The sequence below is a fragment of the Furipterus horrens genome, unplaced genomic scaffold, assembly GCF_987537825.1.
Source record: "Furipterus horrens unplaced genomic scaffold, mFurHor1.1.pri manual_scaffold_1, whole genome shotgun sequence".
Lineage (NCBI taxonomy): Eukaryota > Metazoa > Chordata > Mammalia > Chiroptera > Furipteridae > Furipterus > Furipterus horrens.
The window spans coordinates 218,333,710-218,346,477 of record NW_028327171.1 but is presented as its reverse complement, the minus strand read 5'-3'; the positions used below and the strand labels follow the sequence as shown (position 1 = coordinate 218,346,477).

Sequence of the window (12,768 nt, the reverse complement as noted above, 5' to 3'; positions counted from 1 at the left end):
CTTTCCCGAGTCCGCGTCCTGCGGCCCGCGCCCGCCCCGGCCACAGCGCCCTCCACCCCCGCCCGGGGCCGCGTCCCCTCCGCACCGCCCCCTCCCCAGCCGGCTGACCTGGGCCCTGGCTGGTGACGTGGGCGCCTGGGGGGGGGTCACCGAGGTCTGTCCCGCCGGGAGCCGGGGACGGGGGAGGGGCCTGGCCGTCCGGCCACACCTCCACCTGCCGCCCCCGCCGGCGCGGTCGGGGCTGGGCCTCGGCGCCCCTCACCTTAGGCCGGAGGTGCCCCCGGGTCCCCGACGGAAGGCACATGACGGAAACATGCCGACTTTGGCTGGAGGGCGGGGAGGCCGAGCGCGCTGCTGCCCCTTTAAGCCTGTCCCCGCCCGCGGGCTCGCGTGGCCTGTGGGAGGGCCGTGCTGAGGTGGCATCTGCGAGAGTCCCTCCCGCTCCTCCTGCGGGGGGTGCGCGGTGCCGACTCCGGGACGAGCGCTCTGGCCGCCGCTCCCGGGTCCCGCCGGCCGGGGCTGAGGCCGCCGCTTCGGGCCTCCACGTTTGTCGCGCTTTTGGTTTATGGGTCCAGAGAAGGACTTTACATTCCCCTGCACGGTCGCCGTGGGCGTCCAGGTCAGTAACTTCAGCCTGGGGAGAAGCCAGGGGCGGCCTGGGTGTCAGCGGGAGGCACCGCTGGGCTCCGGCGTGCGGGAGGGAACGCTCCTCTGGGCCGTTCCTCGTGGGCAGACCGGCCCAGGGACCCCTCACACTGGGCCTTAGATGCCGGAAAGGACAGCCCTTCATCCGGAGGCTTTGCTGCGGTGCGTTCGTTAGGGGCAGGCTGCAAGCAGGGCTGACCCACTCAGCTCTCCCACGCGCGGGCGCCTGGCCCCCCTGTCCCGTCCCGCTGGCTGCGTGCTTACTCTCGGCGACGGGGCTCTGCTGCGACGGTCGCACGTGAGAAGCGGCCCTGCAAGTCCAGGTTGAGGGCGTGGGTGGTTTGTGCTGGGTGGGCCTGGCCGGCGGGGACAGGGAGAGGGCACCGCAGGGCCGGAGGGCCCGGCCATCTTGGGAGCGACTGGAGCCGGCGCGTCCAGAGGAGCCTCGTCCGAGAGGGGCCTGCGCTCTGGCCGGAGGAGGAGCGGAGCTGTGGCCCTCGCTCCGCGCCAGGCACCCTGTTCTGTCGGCAGCGCGGAGGCGAGCGGGGCCGAGCGTCCTCCTTGGAGCCGCCTGATGAGACCCTGCGCCGGGCTTTCGTGTCCGGGGTCTCCGGGGAACCTCAGAGAGCAAGTGGAGGAGCTGGGGTGCGGAGGACCCCAGCCGCGGTTGTGCCCGTGGGGGCGCGCAGACCTCCCTGAGCAGCGGCGGGTCTGGGGAGTGGTCTGAGCGGGCGGAGCTGGAGCCGTGGGTGAGGTTTCAGCGGGTTTCCCCGGAGCCCCCGGCGGGGGTGAGGCCTGCCGCACGCGGAGGTCATCGGACGCATGTTTAACACGGGCTCTTTAAGGCAGGCCTGTGAGGAGCTCACATGCAGGCCCACAGCCTCACTAGACGGGGTCGGGCGCATTCCCGGAACCCACTCAGCGTGGCGTTGCAGGCTCAGACTGCCGTTCGCACATGGGGACCGTGGCCCCGGCAGCCCCGGCAGCCCGGTGCGGGTTTCCCGGAGGTCCTCTCCGCTCTGTTCTGTGGCGGGGGGTGAGGCGCACACTAGGCGCCTGCTCCCGCTGCGCGGGGGCCGCTCTCTCGAGTCCAGCAGAAGGGCCAGCCGGACCCGACTTCTGAGAGGCGTGAGCAGTGTCAGAAGAGACCCTCGGGAGCTCTTCCCGTCGTGTATGTGACGCCAGGTGCGGGGCGGGGGTGCTGCAGGGCTCAGGTGCTTTCTCTGGGGCCTGGGGCCTGACCTTGGCCGGCGAGGCCGGATGCCTGGTCAGCGGAGGCACAGGGAAGGGTGTGGGCAGCGGCGTGGTTACACGCGTGAGCCTGGCTTGTGAAGGGTGGGTGACAGTGGGTTTTAGAAGTGACGCTGGTGCCTGGGACAACCCGGAGTGGGAGGCTGTTCAGGGGGCAGGTCACCGGGCAAGGGGTGTGCAGCCCCTGTGGGAGCCAATTGGACCCGGGGTCCCGGCCTCACTGCCATTGTCTGGATTGGTGGGGCACACGGGCACCCTGAGGAGCACACGCCCTGCCCACCGGTCAGACCCGCTGTGGGGCACGCTGCTCTGACACCGACCTACTGGAAAGGCTGTCCTCTCCCTCGCCTCAGTCGTTCAAAACGTGCCGGTCAGGGTTAGTTGGAGACACATTCCTCTTAGTCTTGGCTGGTTTTTCTCTGCCCTCCCCTGTGTGTCAGGTGGGACTGGACCCCGGAGAGGCTCTGGCCTGTGGTCGGGGCCCTTTCCCCACGTGACTCCAGCCCTATAGTTAGCGAGTTTTTTTAAATCCTGAGGTGCCGCTGGTCCCTGTCCCACCTGGGACGATGGACCCTCTGAAGCTGGTCTCCTGGTGCGCCTCTGACGGCCATGAGCTGTCCTGGCTCCTGGGCCGCACTCCGGTTAGGTCGGCTGTGCTGTTACCACCCTCGCTTCTCTCACTTCCAACCCGTGCCTGGCCCGTCGTCAAACCTGCCTGGCCCAGCACGCGTGGAGTTTGGGGAGGAGCAGCAGTGACCGACCTGGGAGGCTCCTGTCTCAGGGTCCCCCGGGGCAAGCCGACCCACACCCTTCTAGTTCACAGTGGCACCCTGGGCACTCCCAGAGGGCCTCGGAAGTTCCTAAAACCCGGTGGATTAGAAGGGACCAAAGGACTTCTAAAGACAGTGGCTCTCAGTCCCCCTACAAGGCTGAGGAGGCCCCAAGGCCCCCATTCGATGCTATGTCATAGCACCTTTTTCCTCCCGGCTCAGTAGTCAGAGTCGAAGAAAGTGAAAAAGGACACAGCCATGCAGGAGACCAAGTCACCGGTCCTGTGTGGCTTCTTCAAAATGGTTACACTTAAAATAGGCTTTGGCTCCTAAAGAATCACTGTCTCAGCGTCCCTGGAAAAGTTGTCCTCCCCAAGTTTAGATGGTTCAGGTTTTACTGGAATATGTTTCGTTTGAAGCTAATGGCCTAACAGCAGACTTTCCATCTTTTCCAAGGAAGTTACTTAAGCATCGGTAAAGTCTGGAATACTATTGTGACCTCTTCTGGTTGGGAGGTGAAAGAACCTGGTTTGTGGGACGCAGATAAATAACTTTTCTCTGGTTTTCTCCCCCCTGTCCCAATCCAGCAAAAGCTGGCAGGCTGACGGAGGCGGCCTCAGGACGGACTTTCTGGCTACTGACCATTTTGCTGGTGAGTTGGGCCACCCTGTCTGCTCCCTGTCCCTGGGCGGGGCGCGCACTGCCATTCAGTGTGTTTCATCCTGACGCTTCCAGGGGTGCGGGAGAGCGGCGCGTCCCGCCCTGCAGGGGGTGTCCTCAGCGTCTGTCTGGTTGGAGTCTTGACTTCTTAAGGGTGAATTATCTTTGCTCAGGAGGATCTGGGTGGTGATAGAGCTTCTCTTTGATGCAGAGCTTAATTTTTTTGAATTTGTAGAGTGGTCTAAGGTGTAAAAATTAGGTGAAAAGTCACTCTTTTATTAAATTATTGGTCCTCTTACACTTTTTTGCCAAGGTGGGACAAGACACTTGGTGTGTGATCACGTGACGCGAGGGATTCTTGCCTCTATTGCAGTGGCGTGGGCCTCACCGAGAGGTTGGGGGGAAGCTAAGCCCCGGCCTCGGTTTCCTATGAGCCCTGCTTTCCCAATAAGGGACCATGGTTTTGAGAGCCTGAGTCCCATGGAGCCCCCCGCCCCCCGAGTACGGAGGCGCTCAGGGGTGGGTGCCTTGTGTGCCAGGTTCCACCTGATGCAAGTGCCCCCCACACCTGGGCGATGGGGTGTTGGAGGAGAGCCAGTCAGCACACGTAGAAGCACTCAGCCGCCCTCCTGGCCGGCCCCTGCTGCTTCTGTGACGACGTCGTGGCCACTGGGTGCTGCAAGGCCGCCTTCCCTCCCCGTCCCCCCGCCAGCTGCCTCAGCCTGCAGCTCTGTCCGGCCCCTGGGCCCTGGGTGGGGGTCTCACCTCTGCCGCTTGATTGGCTTTCTGGTAGCAACTGTTGTGTGACAAATTCTACGAGCCTCAGGAGGCCTCTGGGTGAGCAGATGAACAAACAACTGAGGTGCACGGTTAGGGAAGCTCCCAGGTGTGGAGGCGGGTCCCAGGGCGTGGGTCCCAGTTGGCCCAGCGGGGGCGTGCGGACTGCGCCCCGTCTGCTCAGCGGCCCGGCAGGCAAGGGCCTCCTCCACCCGCAGTTCTGTCCTCTTCCCGCGGGCAGGGGTTGGGTGTCGCTCTGCGTTGGGGGCTGTACGTGAGGAGGGTCAGGTGTAGTTTGCTAGTAAAAGAGGGTCACACCTCGGCTGGCAGTCAGTTTAAGAGTCTTGGGACAGTAGGGAGCGGGCTGTGCTGACCTCTCTCCTCCTCCCCGGCTCCAGTGACTCACCCGGACTGCGTGTGGGCGCGCCATCAACCATGAGCTCCGTCGCAGTTCTGACCCAGGAGAGCTTTGCTGAACACCGCAGTGGGCTGGTTCCGCAGCAGATCAAAGGTGACAGCCCCAGCACGCTCTCCTGGACTCCGCAGACAGCCCTGGTCGAGTCTGGGGGGCACCTCTCCCCCTGGGGTTGGGGGTGTGTGCTGGGAACCGCACTGCCCTGTGCGCAGGGTGGAGTTGGCAAGGAGTGACGGGCGAATCTAGACAGTGAGGTTTAAAATGTGGACGACTTTCTGGAAAGCTGATGAGTTCGACCGTTGGTAATTAATAGGCTTTTTTCAAAAGTGCTGTTCCCAGTTGTGTTGAACCGCCTGTGGGCTACGGAGAACCCGGAGCGCTGCCAGGAGCGTCCTGGGGGGAGGGCTGGGCCCCGGCTCCGAGCTCCCTCCCGCAGCCCCGCGGCCCAGCCCTGGCAGGTGTCGGCCTAAAACGTCTCCTGGGGCAGAAGGGAAAGCCGATAGCTGACGTTACTTACTTTCTTCAGAATCTGCTCTCCGTTGACAATGGCAGGACGGCTTGATTTGCATACCAAATTTTTACCTAAAACCCTTCATCTGTATTTTGATTTTTACCAGAAAGAGTAGGTTATTCTCCTCCCAAGTTGTTCCAAACATTCTTAAGTTTTCTAATAGCTGTACTGGGTGTCAGTTCTTAACTTTAAAGTAATTAAAAAAAGAATTCACTGTGTCATCCGCTCGGGCCACCTTTCGAGTGCCTGTGTCCCTGCTGGTGCAGACCTGGGGCTGGACACCATGGCTGCGGCTCTGCGTGCCTGCGCCCTGGGTCTCTGCTGACCCCGCAGCCTCTGGGGTCTGCGTCGTATCCCTTCCTAGGTGAGGGACGGACACGAGGTAGTGACGGAACCCAAGCGCCGGCCAGCGCCGTGTCCTTATTGGCGTTGAGAGCTTGGCCACGCGGCTGGAGGTGGTTAACGGGAGCCAGATGTCAGCCTGTCTGATTCCAAAGGTCGTCTGCTCTGGGCGCGCAGCGTTCCAGCGGGTGTCACCCAGCCCTGTTGTTGCCAGATACTGTGCTCAGCCTGGGCACGTGGGCTGATCCCAGACAGTCACCCTCCTGCTCTCACAGAGCTGTGGTTATTGGGGCGAGAATGTGAACAGTGAGGATGGGACGCAGAAGCAGCAGTGATGAGGGGCCCCGATTTCCAGGGCTTGCTGCTCCCTGTGGGGGTGGGGACTGATGGGAACCCTGCTGGAGTTCTTGTCAACATGTGTGACGGAGGCCCTGCCTGGCAGCGTTACTTTGTTCTGCACCACATTTAAGAGCCAGCCCTGTGCCAGGCATTGTCCTGATCGTGGTTTTTTAAAATACAGGATTAGAAGACTCTTGGGGACAAGGCCTGCCTCCAGGGGGCTCACTCCATCAGGGCAGGAGTGAGGTGCCCATTTTTCTGAGCTGACCCTTCACAGGGAGGCTGCGAGGGCAGGCCCTTTGCCCACGAGTTTAGAGTTTGGCCCCCGCGGTTCCGTTGCTGGGCTTGGGGATGCGGGGCCTCATGGCCTCGCGGGGCCCTTCCCTGTCACGGGAGGAGGACACAGGGCATCGTCCCTCGGGTAGCTGGCGTTCTTTCTGATGCGAGCCTCCACGAGTCTGCTCATCCGACATTGAAAGCAGTGTGCTTCCTCTCACTCTGTTGGCTGGTCCAGTTGCCGCTCTAAGTTCAGAAGAAGAGAGTGACCCTCCGACCTACAAGGACGCCTTCCCCCCACTCCCCGAGAAAGCAGCATGCCTGGAGGGAGCCCAGGAGCCTTCGGGCGCCTGGGGGAGCAAGATCCGGCCCATCAAGGCTTCCGTCATCACTCAGGTAGGGGCGCGGCTCCTCTCCACCTGCCGCCCCGTGTTCCCAGCACCCAGGACCGGTTCCGGTCCCCTCTGCTTTCCAGCCCACTGCAACTCCGTCTCTGCTGCAGCCCCTGCAGCTGCCCCGCCTGCACCTTCCCCGCCGGCAGCTCCAGCAAGCCTGCCTGTCTGGGCCGCCCCGTGTCCCCCATCTGGAAGCAGTTTCTGCCTCTGCTTCCTGTCACACCATTTTCCTGGCTTTTCCCCCTTCACTAGCCTGTCTCTCTGCTCCCTGAACTCACGTGAACTCTTCACGAACTCCTGGCGGTCGTGGTGCTGGCAGCCACCTGTGCGCTGAGAGGGCGCCCCCCCAAACCCCGAGCTCTCCGGCTGCGTCCTGGTCTCCCCTCTCCCCCCGGTCGTCTGGTCTTGTTGCACACAGCTCAGTGTGCCACGCTCAGTCCCGGCTCCACGGAGCGGTGGGGGGAACCCAGTCTCACCCCAGGTGTGTCCTCCCGCTGACCCCGGCAGGGCCGGTGGGGCTGAGGGCCCTGGCTCACCCCGTGTGCTCGGACTGCCCCCCACCTGCCTTTGTTCAGCCTTCGCCCTGTGTCTTCACACGCCCTCACCTCCCAGCAGGCTGCTGTGTCTTGACTCTTCAGGAAGGTCCTTCTTGGCCCCTCCATTGTGCCGCCCCCCCCCCCGCCCCCCCAGCTCCTGGCCTCTCCTCTGCTCGCTGCTCGCTGCTCCCAGGCCTCACTCGGAGGTCAGTCCCTGACCTGAGTGCTTCCTGCTCCGCTCCTCGCTGCTCTTAGGCCTCCCAGCCGTGGGGAGAGGGCGGCCCGGAGTGAGCAGACAGGTTTGGTGTTTAGTGCCGAGGCGCACGTCCGTCTGCTCTCTTGCGGCTCTTAACCATGCCCTTTGGCCTTTTGGAGCAGGTGTTCCACGTACCCCTGGAAGAGAGAAAGTACAAGGACATGAACCAGTTTGGAGAAGGCGAACAAGCAAAAATCTGCCTTGAGATCATGCAGAGGACCGGCGCTCACCTGGAGCTGTCTCTTGCGAAAGACCAGGGGCTCTCCATCATGGTCTCTGGGAAGTTGGATGCCGTCATGAAAGCCCGGAAGGACATTGTGGCCAGGCTACAGACACAGGTGGGTGTCCCCTGTCCCCGTCCCGAGTGGGGCACCTGAACTTCCTCAGACCCCCACCCGTGGGCAGGCTCACAGGTCACAGGTGGGACAGCAACATTCGGAGCCTCCTGGCGCAGTCATAGAACTGGGACCCCTCCCATCTGTGCTGTTCGAGTGAAGGGACTGCGTGCAGGTCGAAAGCTGTCCCGGCGTTTGAGACACGTGAGAGGAGCCGTGCTCCCGAGGCGGCGTATGCAGTGAGGGCGTGTGGAGACGGGCGGTTCTGGGGTCGGAACCAGTGCGTGCCGTGCTGTCGCGTGCGTGCCGTGTTGTCGCGTGCACGTGTCCAGGCCCAGTGTGTGTGTTTTTAAACCAGTTCTGAGGTCCTGTGCAGTCTGGTACCAGCGCTGGGGTTGAGTTGGAAGCCGTCAGAGGAGAGGAGTGACCCTGTGGCGCCCCTGACAGGTGGCGCTTGCGTAGGCCGAGGCAGAGTGAGGTCCTCCCCCGCCGCGCCCGTGCACGTACCGGGGCGCCACGCCGGCAGGCGGGTGGAGAGGACAGGTCTGATCCCCAGGAGGGGCCCAGGGGGCGGTCCCGAACCCTGCGAGCTGCAGGGAGCAGGGAGAGGGCAGTGGTGCGTGTGAACGGCCTCCCGTTGGGGCTGGTGTGCTGAGCCCCGGGCGGGTGGGGACACTTGGAAAACGTTCCTCCCTGATGCCCCTCTGGCTACGTTAGAGCAAATCTCAGATGCATGTTCACCTGTAAAGAATTCAGTGTGGTGTAAAATTAATAGTAATTTCTTAATATACCTCTGTCCCGCCCAGTCTGTACGTGGACTTCCCTCACGGTGTGTTCGGGTCACTGTACACGCGGCCCGCCACCAGGTGTGCCTGTCGGGCCACGGGTCCTTTTATTTTTTAGCAGTGCCTCCCCTTTTCTGAATGCCCTTGGATTTGGGGAACAAGCAGGTGCCCATCATTACTTCCTGTGAACATAGAGGTGGGGAGGGCTGGGTGGTCACGTTCATGGTCACCTTGTTTGTTGCAGGAGAAAGCTTGTGGGTGGTGCTGTGTACTTGATACTGATTCCAAGGCTGATGGGTAGATGGAGGGGTCACGTCAGCCTGTGCTGAGCTGCTGCCTGTGCATTACCGTGGCCGCCTGGCTCCATTGGGTTGGGGCTCCCCTCTTCCCCAGCTCCACACTGGAAGGTGGTCTGTGGAGAAGAGCTCCCCCTGGCAGTGGGAGAGAGGAGGGCAGAACCAATAACTGGTCCTTAGTCCTCCCTCTTAACTTTTAGGCTGAGTTAGCCCTCTCCCATCGGCCCCTCACTTCCACGAGTCTCTTCAGTGTCATTAGGACGCGTGACATGTCTGTTAGCTGTTCTTCGGGCTCAAGTGGCCTCATCCCCAGCCAGCACCTGGGCTGCTCCTGGGCAGCTCCCTGCAGCGTCCGGCAGGGCCGCCCACCTCCATTCACTTGCCGGTTTCCCACAGAGGCCACTTGTTGACTGGCCTCGACCGGCCCTGACCGTGTCCTTCCATAGATCCGAAATCTGCTGCTTGTCCAAGAGTTCTCGACCTTTGTAGTGGGAAGCAGCCTGAGAGCACACGGATCCTTCTGTCAGGTGCAGGCCTCGGTTCACTCACGCTCGCTCGAAGCCATCTTCTCTGCTGAGGCCAGGCTGCTGTCTCGGTGGGTGGCTGGACGCCCCGGCCCCCGTGTGCTCTCCGTTTGTGCACGGGGCCTCTGCTGGGTGGCTGCCTGTCCAGAGCCGGCCTCATCGCCCTGCTCTTGCCCTCCCTGCTGGCGACATTCTTAGTCCTTGGTGGGTCCTCCCAGTTTGGGTTGTGGAATAACAGCAAAAGGGAGCTTGCCGAAGACTGTCCGGCTCCTTGTGTCTTCCTGCCTGTGTTCTGGAGGCGTCTGCGCACCAGCACATAGCGGCTTTCCCCACGCCCTCATCCAGCCCTGGGACACTGTGCTGCGATTTATTCAGGCAGTTGGGCGGCTTCCCAACTTCAGTTATGAATCATGTCACAGGAAAAACCTTGTACACGTGCTGTTCCCTGTTTCACCCAGTGTATCTCAACTGGGTCTCCTAGAACTGAGGTGGCCCGGTCTGCAGGCAACGGTAAGTGTGACTTTGCCCTGACAGCCAGGTCCCCTCCCTCGGGGCTGTGCCCTTGCTCTGCAGCGCGGCCCCGCGGGCCGGCCGCCACTTGGTGGCTCAGGCTGGAAGGCAGCCGAGGAAACCGATGGGCACTGCTCTGGTGGGCACGGCGGCACCTGTCCCTCCTGCTGTTCTCCGGCCGCGCAGTTCTCTTGCCCTTGCCCATCGAGTCAGAGCTGCCCACCTGCTCAGTACCTCAGGGCCCCGCCAGCCCTCAGCAGTCCTGTGTCACAGATGACGCTTCCCGTTCGCCATTTGTGTCAGATCTTGTGCTCTGCTCGGAGAAAGCTTATCAATGTGCAAACTCATTGAACAGGGTTTTATGTAGGTCACTGTCAGGGACGTTTTTTCCACGTTGGGGTCTGTAGGAATGCTTATTCATGTTTTCTCTGGCACGTGTAAGCGTGTTCTTACGTTCCAGTCCCTGCTCTGGGTGGACTGTACCGGGAATGGTGCGGGGGCACCTGCGGTCTCGCCCTGTCCCGCGTGGCTCTCCGGTCGTCAGCACCATTTTTACAGAAATCCCCCGCCGTCCACCTACTGGAGCGGCCGTTCTTACCACGTGCTGGGTGTCCCCGTCAGTGTGGGTCTTTCCGGCCTGTCGGCTCCACCGCATCTGGGCGTCCCGCTGCTAACGGCGGTGGTGCAGCTGTACCGTCCCTCCCATGCCGCTCCTTCCCCAGGGTTTGCCTGTCTTCTGTGAGCGTCTGTTCCACATGCGCACCTGCAAATCGGCTTTTTGCTTCTGATGCCCACATTCCACTTTGCTGGCTGGGAGTCCAGCTACTTGATTGTCCTTTCGTTTATTTTGCCTGCTGGGAATGGCGGTCTTTTCCAGCACGTCTTCTAACCAGTTGTTTTTAGCTAAGTTAAAGCTGTTGATTTCTGGAGTTGAGTTCAGCCTCCCTGTCATAGACAGTAAGAAAAAGTATAATAAAGCAGCAGTTTCCCAGGGTTCCTGGCTGTGGGGTCTGGTGCTCTTCCTGTCCAGCCTGTGTCCCCTCCTGCAGGGACGCGTGCCCATGGGGGTCAGTTGTGCGGCAGCTGTGGGGCCGCGGGGGCCGGGGTGGGGGGCATGTCCTGTCAGGTTAGGAAGAGGGGCCTGGGCAGTTCACTGTGCTGTCAGGGCTCAGCCAGTAGTGTGGCTGCTGACTTTTGTTCTTCCAGTTTTTATTGTGGGTGGGTTTAAATTTTGTGGAAATGATTATTTTTTTCTCCATCGATCTAACACTCTTGTGAATTATATAAATGGACTTTCTAACACTGAACCATTTTTGAAATAAGCCTCATCTGCTCAGAATGTCAGCCAGCGGCCCCAGTATCTGTGCTGCTGGCAAGTGAGGGCCTTCCTTGTTGCCTCTGTGATGAGTGACATTTCCGCCGCCCATGCTGAACATTCTGTGTAAAAACTGTGTCCCTCGGAGAAGGAGGGAAGCTGGCTGAGCTGTGACTTAGCGCTGGGGTGGGTGGGCCCCTTGACACTTTCCTTTAAGTTCTCTTAGTAGATGGCTGCTTTCTGTACAGAGTTAGAAAGACTGGGAATGGCCATCCTCTCCCAGTTCTCTGTGACCTCAGGAAGGTGGTTGATTTCTGGTCGTTTGAGTTACGGGATGAAGGGTTTGGATTATTTCCATTTTCTGAACCCGGGTGAGGCAGTTGTAACTGGTTGTGAAGGAGGCAGGGAGAGAAGTTCACCCGCGGACATGGGGCTTCTTTGTAAGGCGAGCCCAGTGCCCCAGGGGCAGGCGTTCCCCTGGCCAGGCCGCCCGTCGTGCTTCCCTGTGGTCCCGGCATGGGGCTGCAGTCCCTGGCGTGGAAAACAAGGCAGATGGACTGGAATAGCCCTGTCCTCATGGCGGCTCAGGGCCGGGCTGAGGAAAGGCTGGACAGAGAGTCCCCCCTCGGTGATTACGACAGCTGGCAATGTGATTGGGGAACATGTCACACCTGACCTTCCCCTCGCGGGGCGTCAGGGCAAGTGTGCCCAAGGAGGGGATGTGGAACCTGCCAGTGTTGTGAAGGAGGGTGGGGCCGGTGAGGCAGAGCAGGTGACAGTGGCCCTCTAGCCAGAGAGCGTATCATGGAAAACTTGCTTTTTCAGAACCCACACGTACTTTTGTCTCCTTTGGTTCTGTACCTGCTTCAGGCCTCAGCAACGGTTGCCATTCCCAAAGAACACCATCGCTTTGTTATTGGCAAAAATGGAGAGAAACTACAAGACTTGGAGCTAAAAACTGCAACCAAAATCCAGATCCCACGCCCAGATGATGCGAGTAACCAGATCCGGATCACCGGCACCAAAGAGGGCATCGAGAAGGCTCGCCACGAAGTCCTGCTCATCTCTGCCGAGCAGGTGCGGCCTGGTGTGCGTGCGGCAGCCTCGGCCCTGACACTGGGGGCCCTGTTGTCCTCAGCTTGTGCCCAGACCCGTGCTCAGCCTTGTCCTTTGGTTTCCAGGACAAGCGTGCTGTAGAGAGGCTAGAAGTGGAGAAGGCGTTCCACCCCTTCATCGCCGGGCCTTACAACCGGCTTGTCAACGAGATCATGCAGGAGACAGGGACGCGCATTAACATCCCCCCGCCCAGCGTCAACCGGACGGAGATTGTCTTCACCGGGGAGAAGGAGCAGCTCGCTCAGGCTGTGGCTCGGATCAAAAGGATTTACGAGGAGAAGGTAGCGGTGGGGGAGGGGGGTCCCCGCGGGCAGGAGCAGAGAGGCCAAGGCCCAGCGCTGCTCCTCGTCTGTCCCTGGAGGTGGGCCGAGCTCTGTGGAGGCTGTCCCCGCTGTCCCCACCCCCGGGCTGGGCTGGGCATGCTACTCACAAGTGACACCTCTCTAAGGCAGCTGTCAGCTCCAGTTGGTGACTTCAAGGCCTGAAGCTTATTCCTTAATTTGAGGAGAGGGCTTGGTGTTTGTAGCCCTTCCAAGCTGCAGTTATCTGTCTGGGCTTAAGTTGTCTTGTAATTCTTTCGGGGAGAAAACCTGACCCTTGATTAGTGGAGTCTCCAGGGTCGGCTGGTCGTCTGGGCCGCCACGTGTCCTGCACACAACCCCCACCCCCCGGGGCGGCAGCGTTTCGTCCCCGCCAGCCCCTTGCACGCCTTCT

At 61.2% G+C, this 12,768-nt stretch overlaps 1 protein-coding gene across 2 annotated transcripts in view; it reads left to right on the top strand.

Annotated features, from left to right (window-relative positions):
* HDLBP (high density lipoprotein binding protein) overlaps positions 1-12,768 on the top strand; it is a 56,075-nt gene that overhangs the window by 22,501 nt on the left and 20,806 nt on the right. For both annotated transcript variants that reach the window (XM_090285467.1, XM_090285459.1), the window contains exons 2-7: positions 3,254-3,318; positions 4,502-4,614; positions 6,225-6,382; positions 7,296-7,511; positions 11,809-12,015; positions 12,120-12,335. In XM_090285467.1, coding sequence (XP_090141593.1) covers positions 4,539-4,614; positions 6,225-6,382; positions 7,296-7,511; positions 11,809-12,015; positions 12,120-12,335 — 873 coding nt within the window. In that variant the 5' untranslated portion in view covers positions 3,254-3,318; positions 4,502-4,538. The remainder of the gene's footprint in view (positions 1-3,253; positions 3,319-4,501; positions 4,615-6,224; positions 6,383-7,295; positions 7,512-11,808; positions 12,016-12,119; positions 12,336-12,768) is intronic.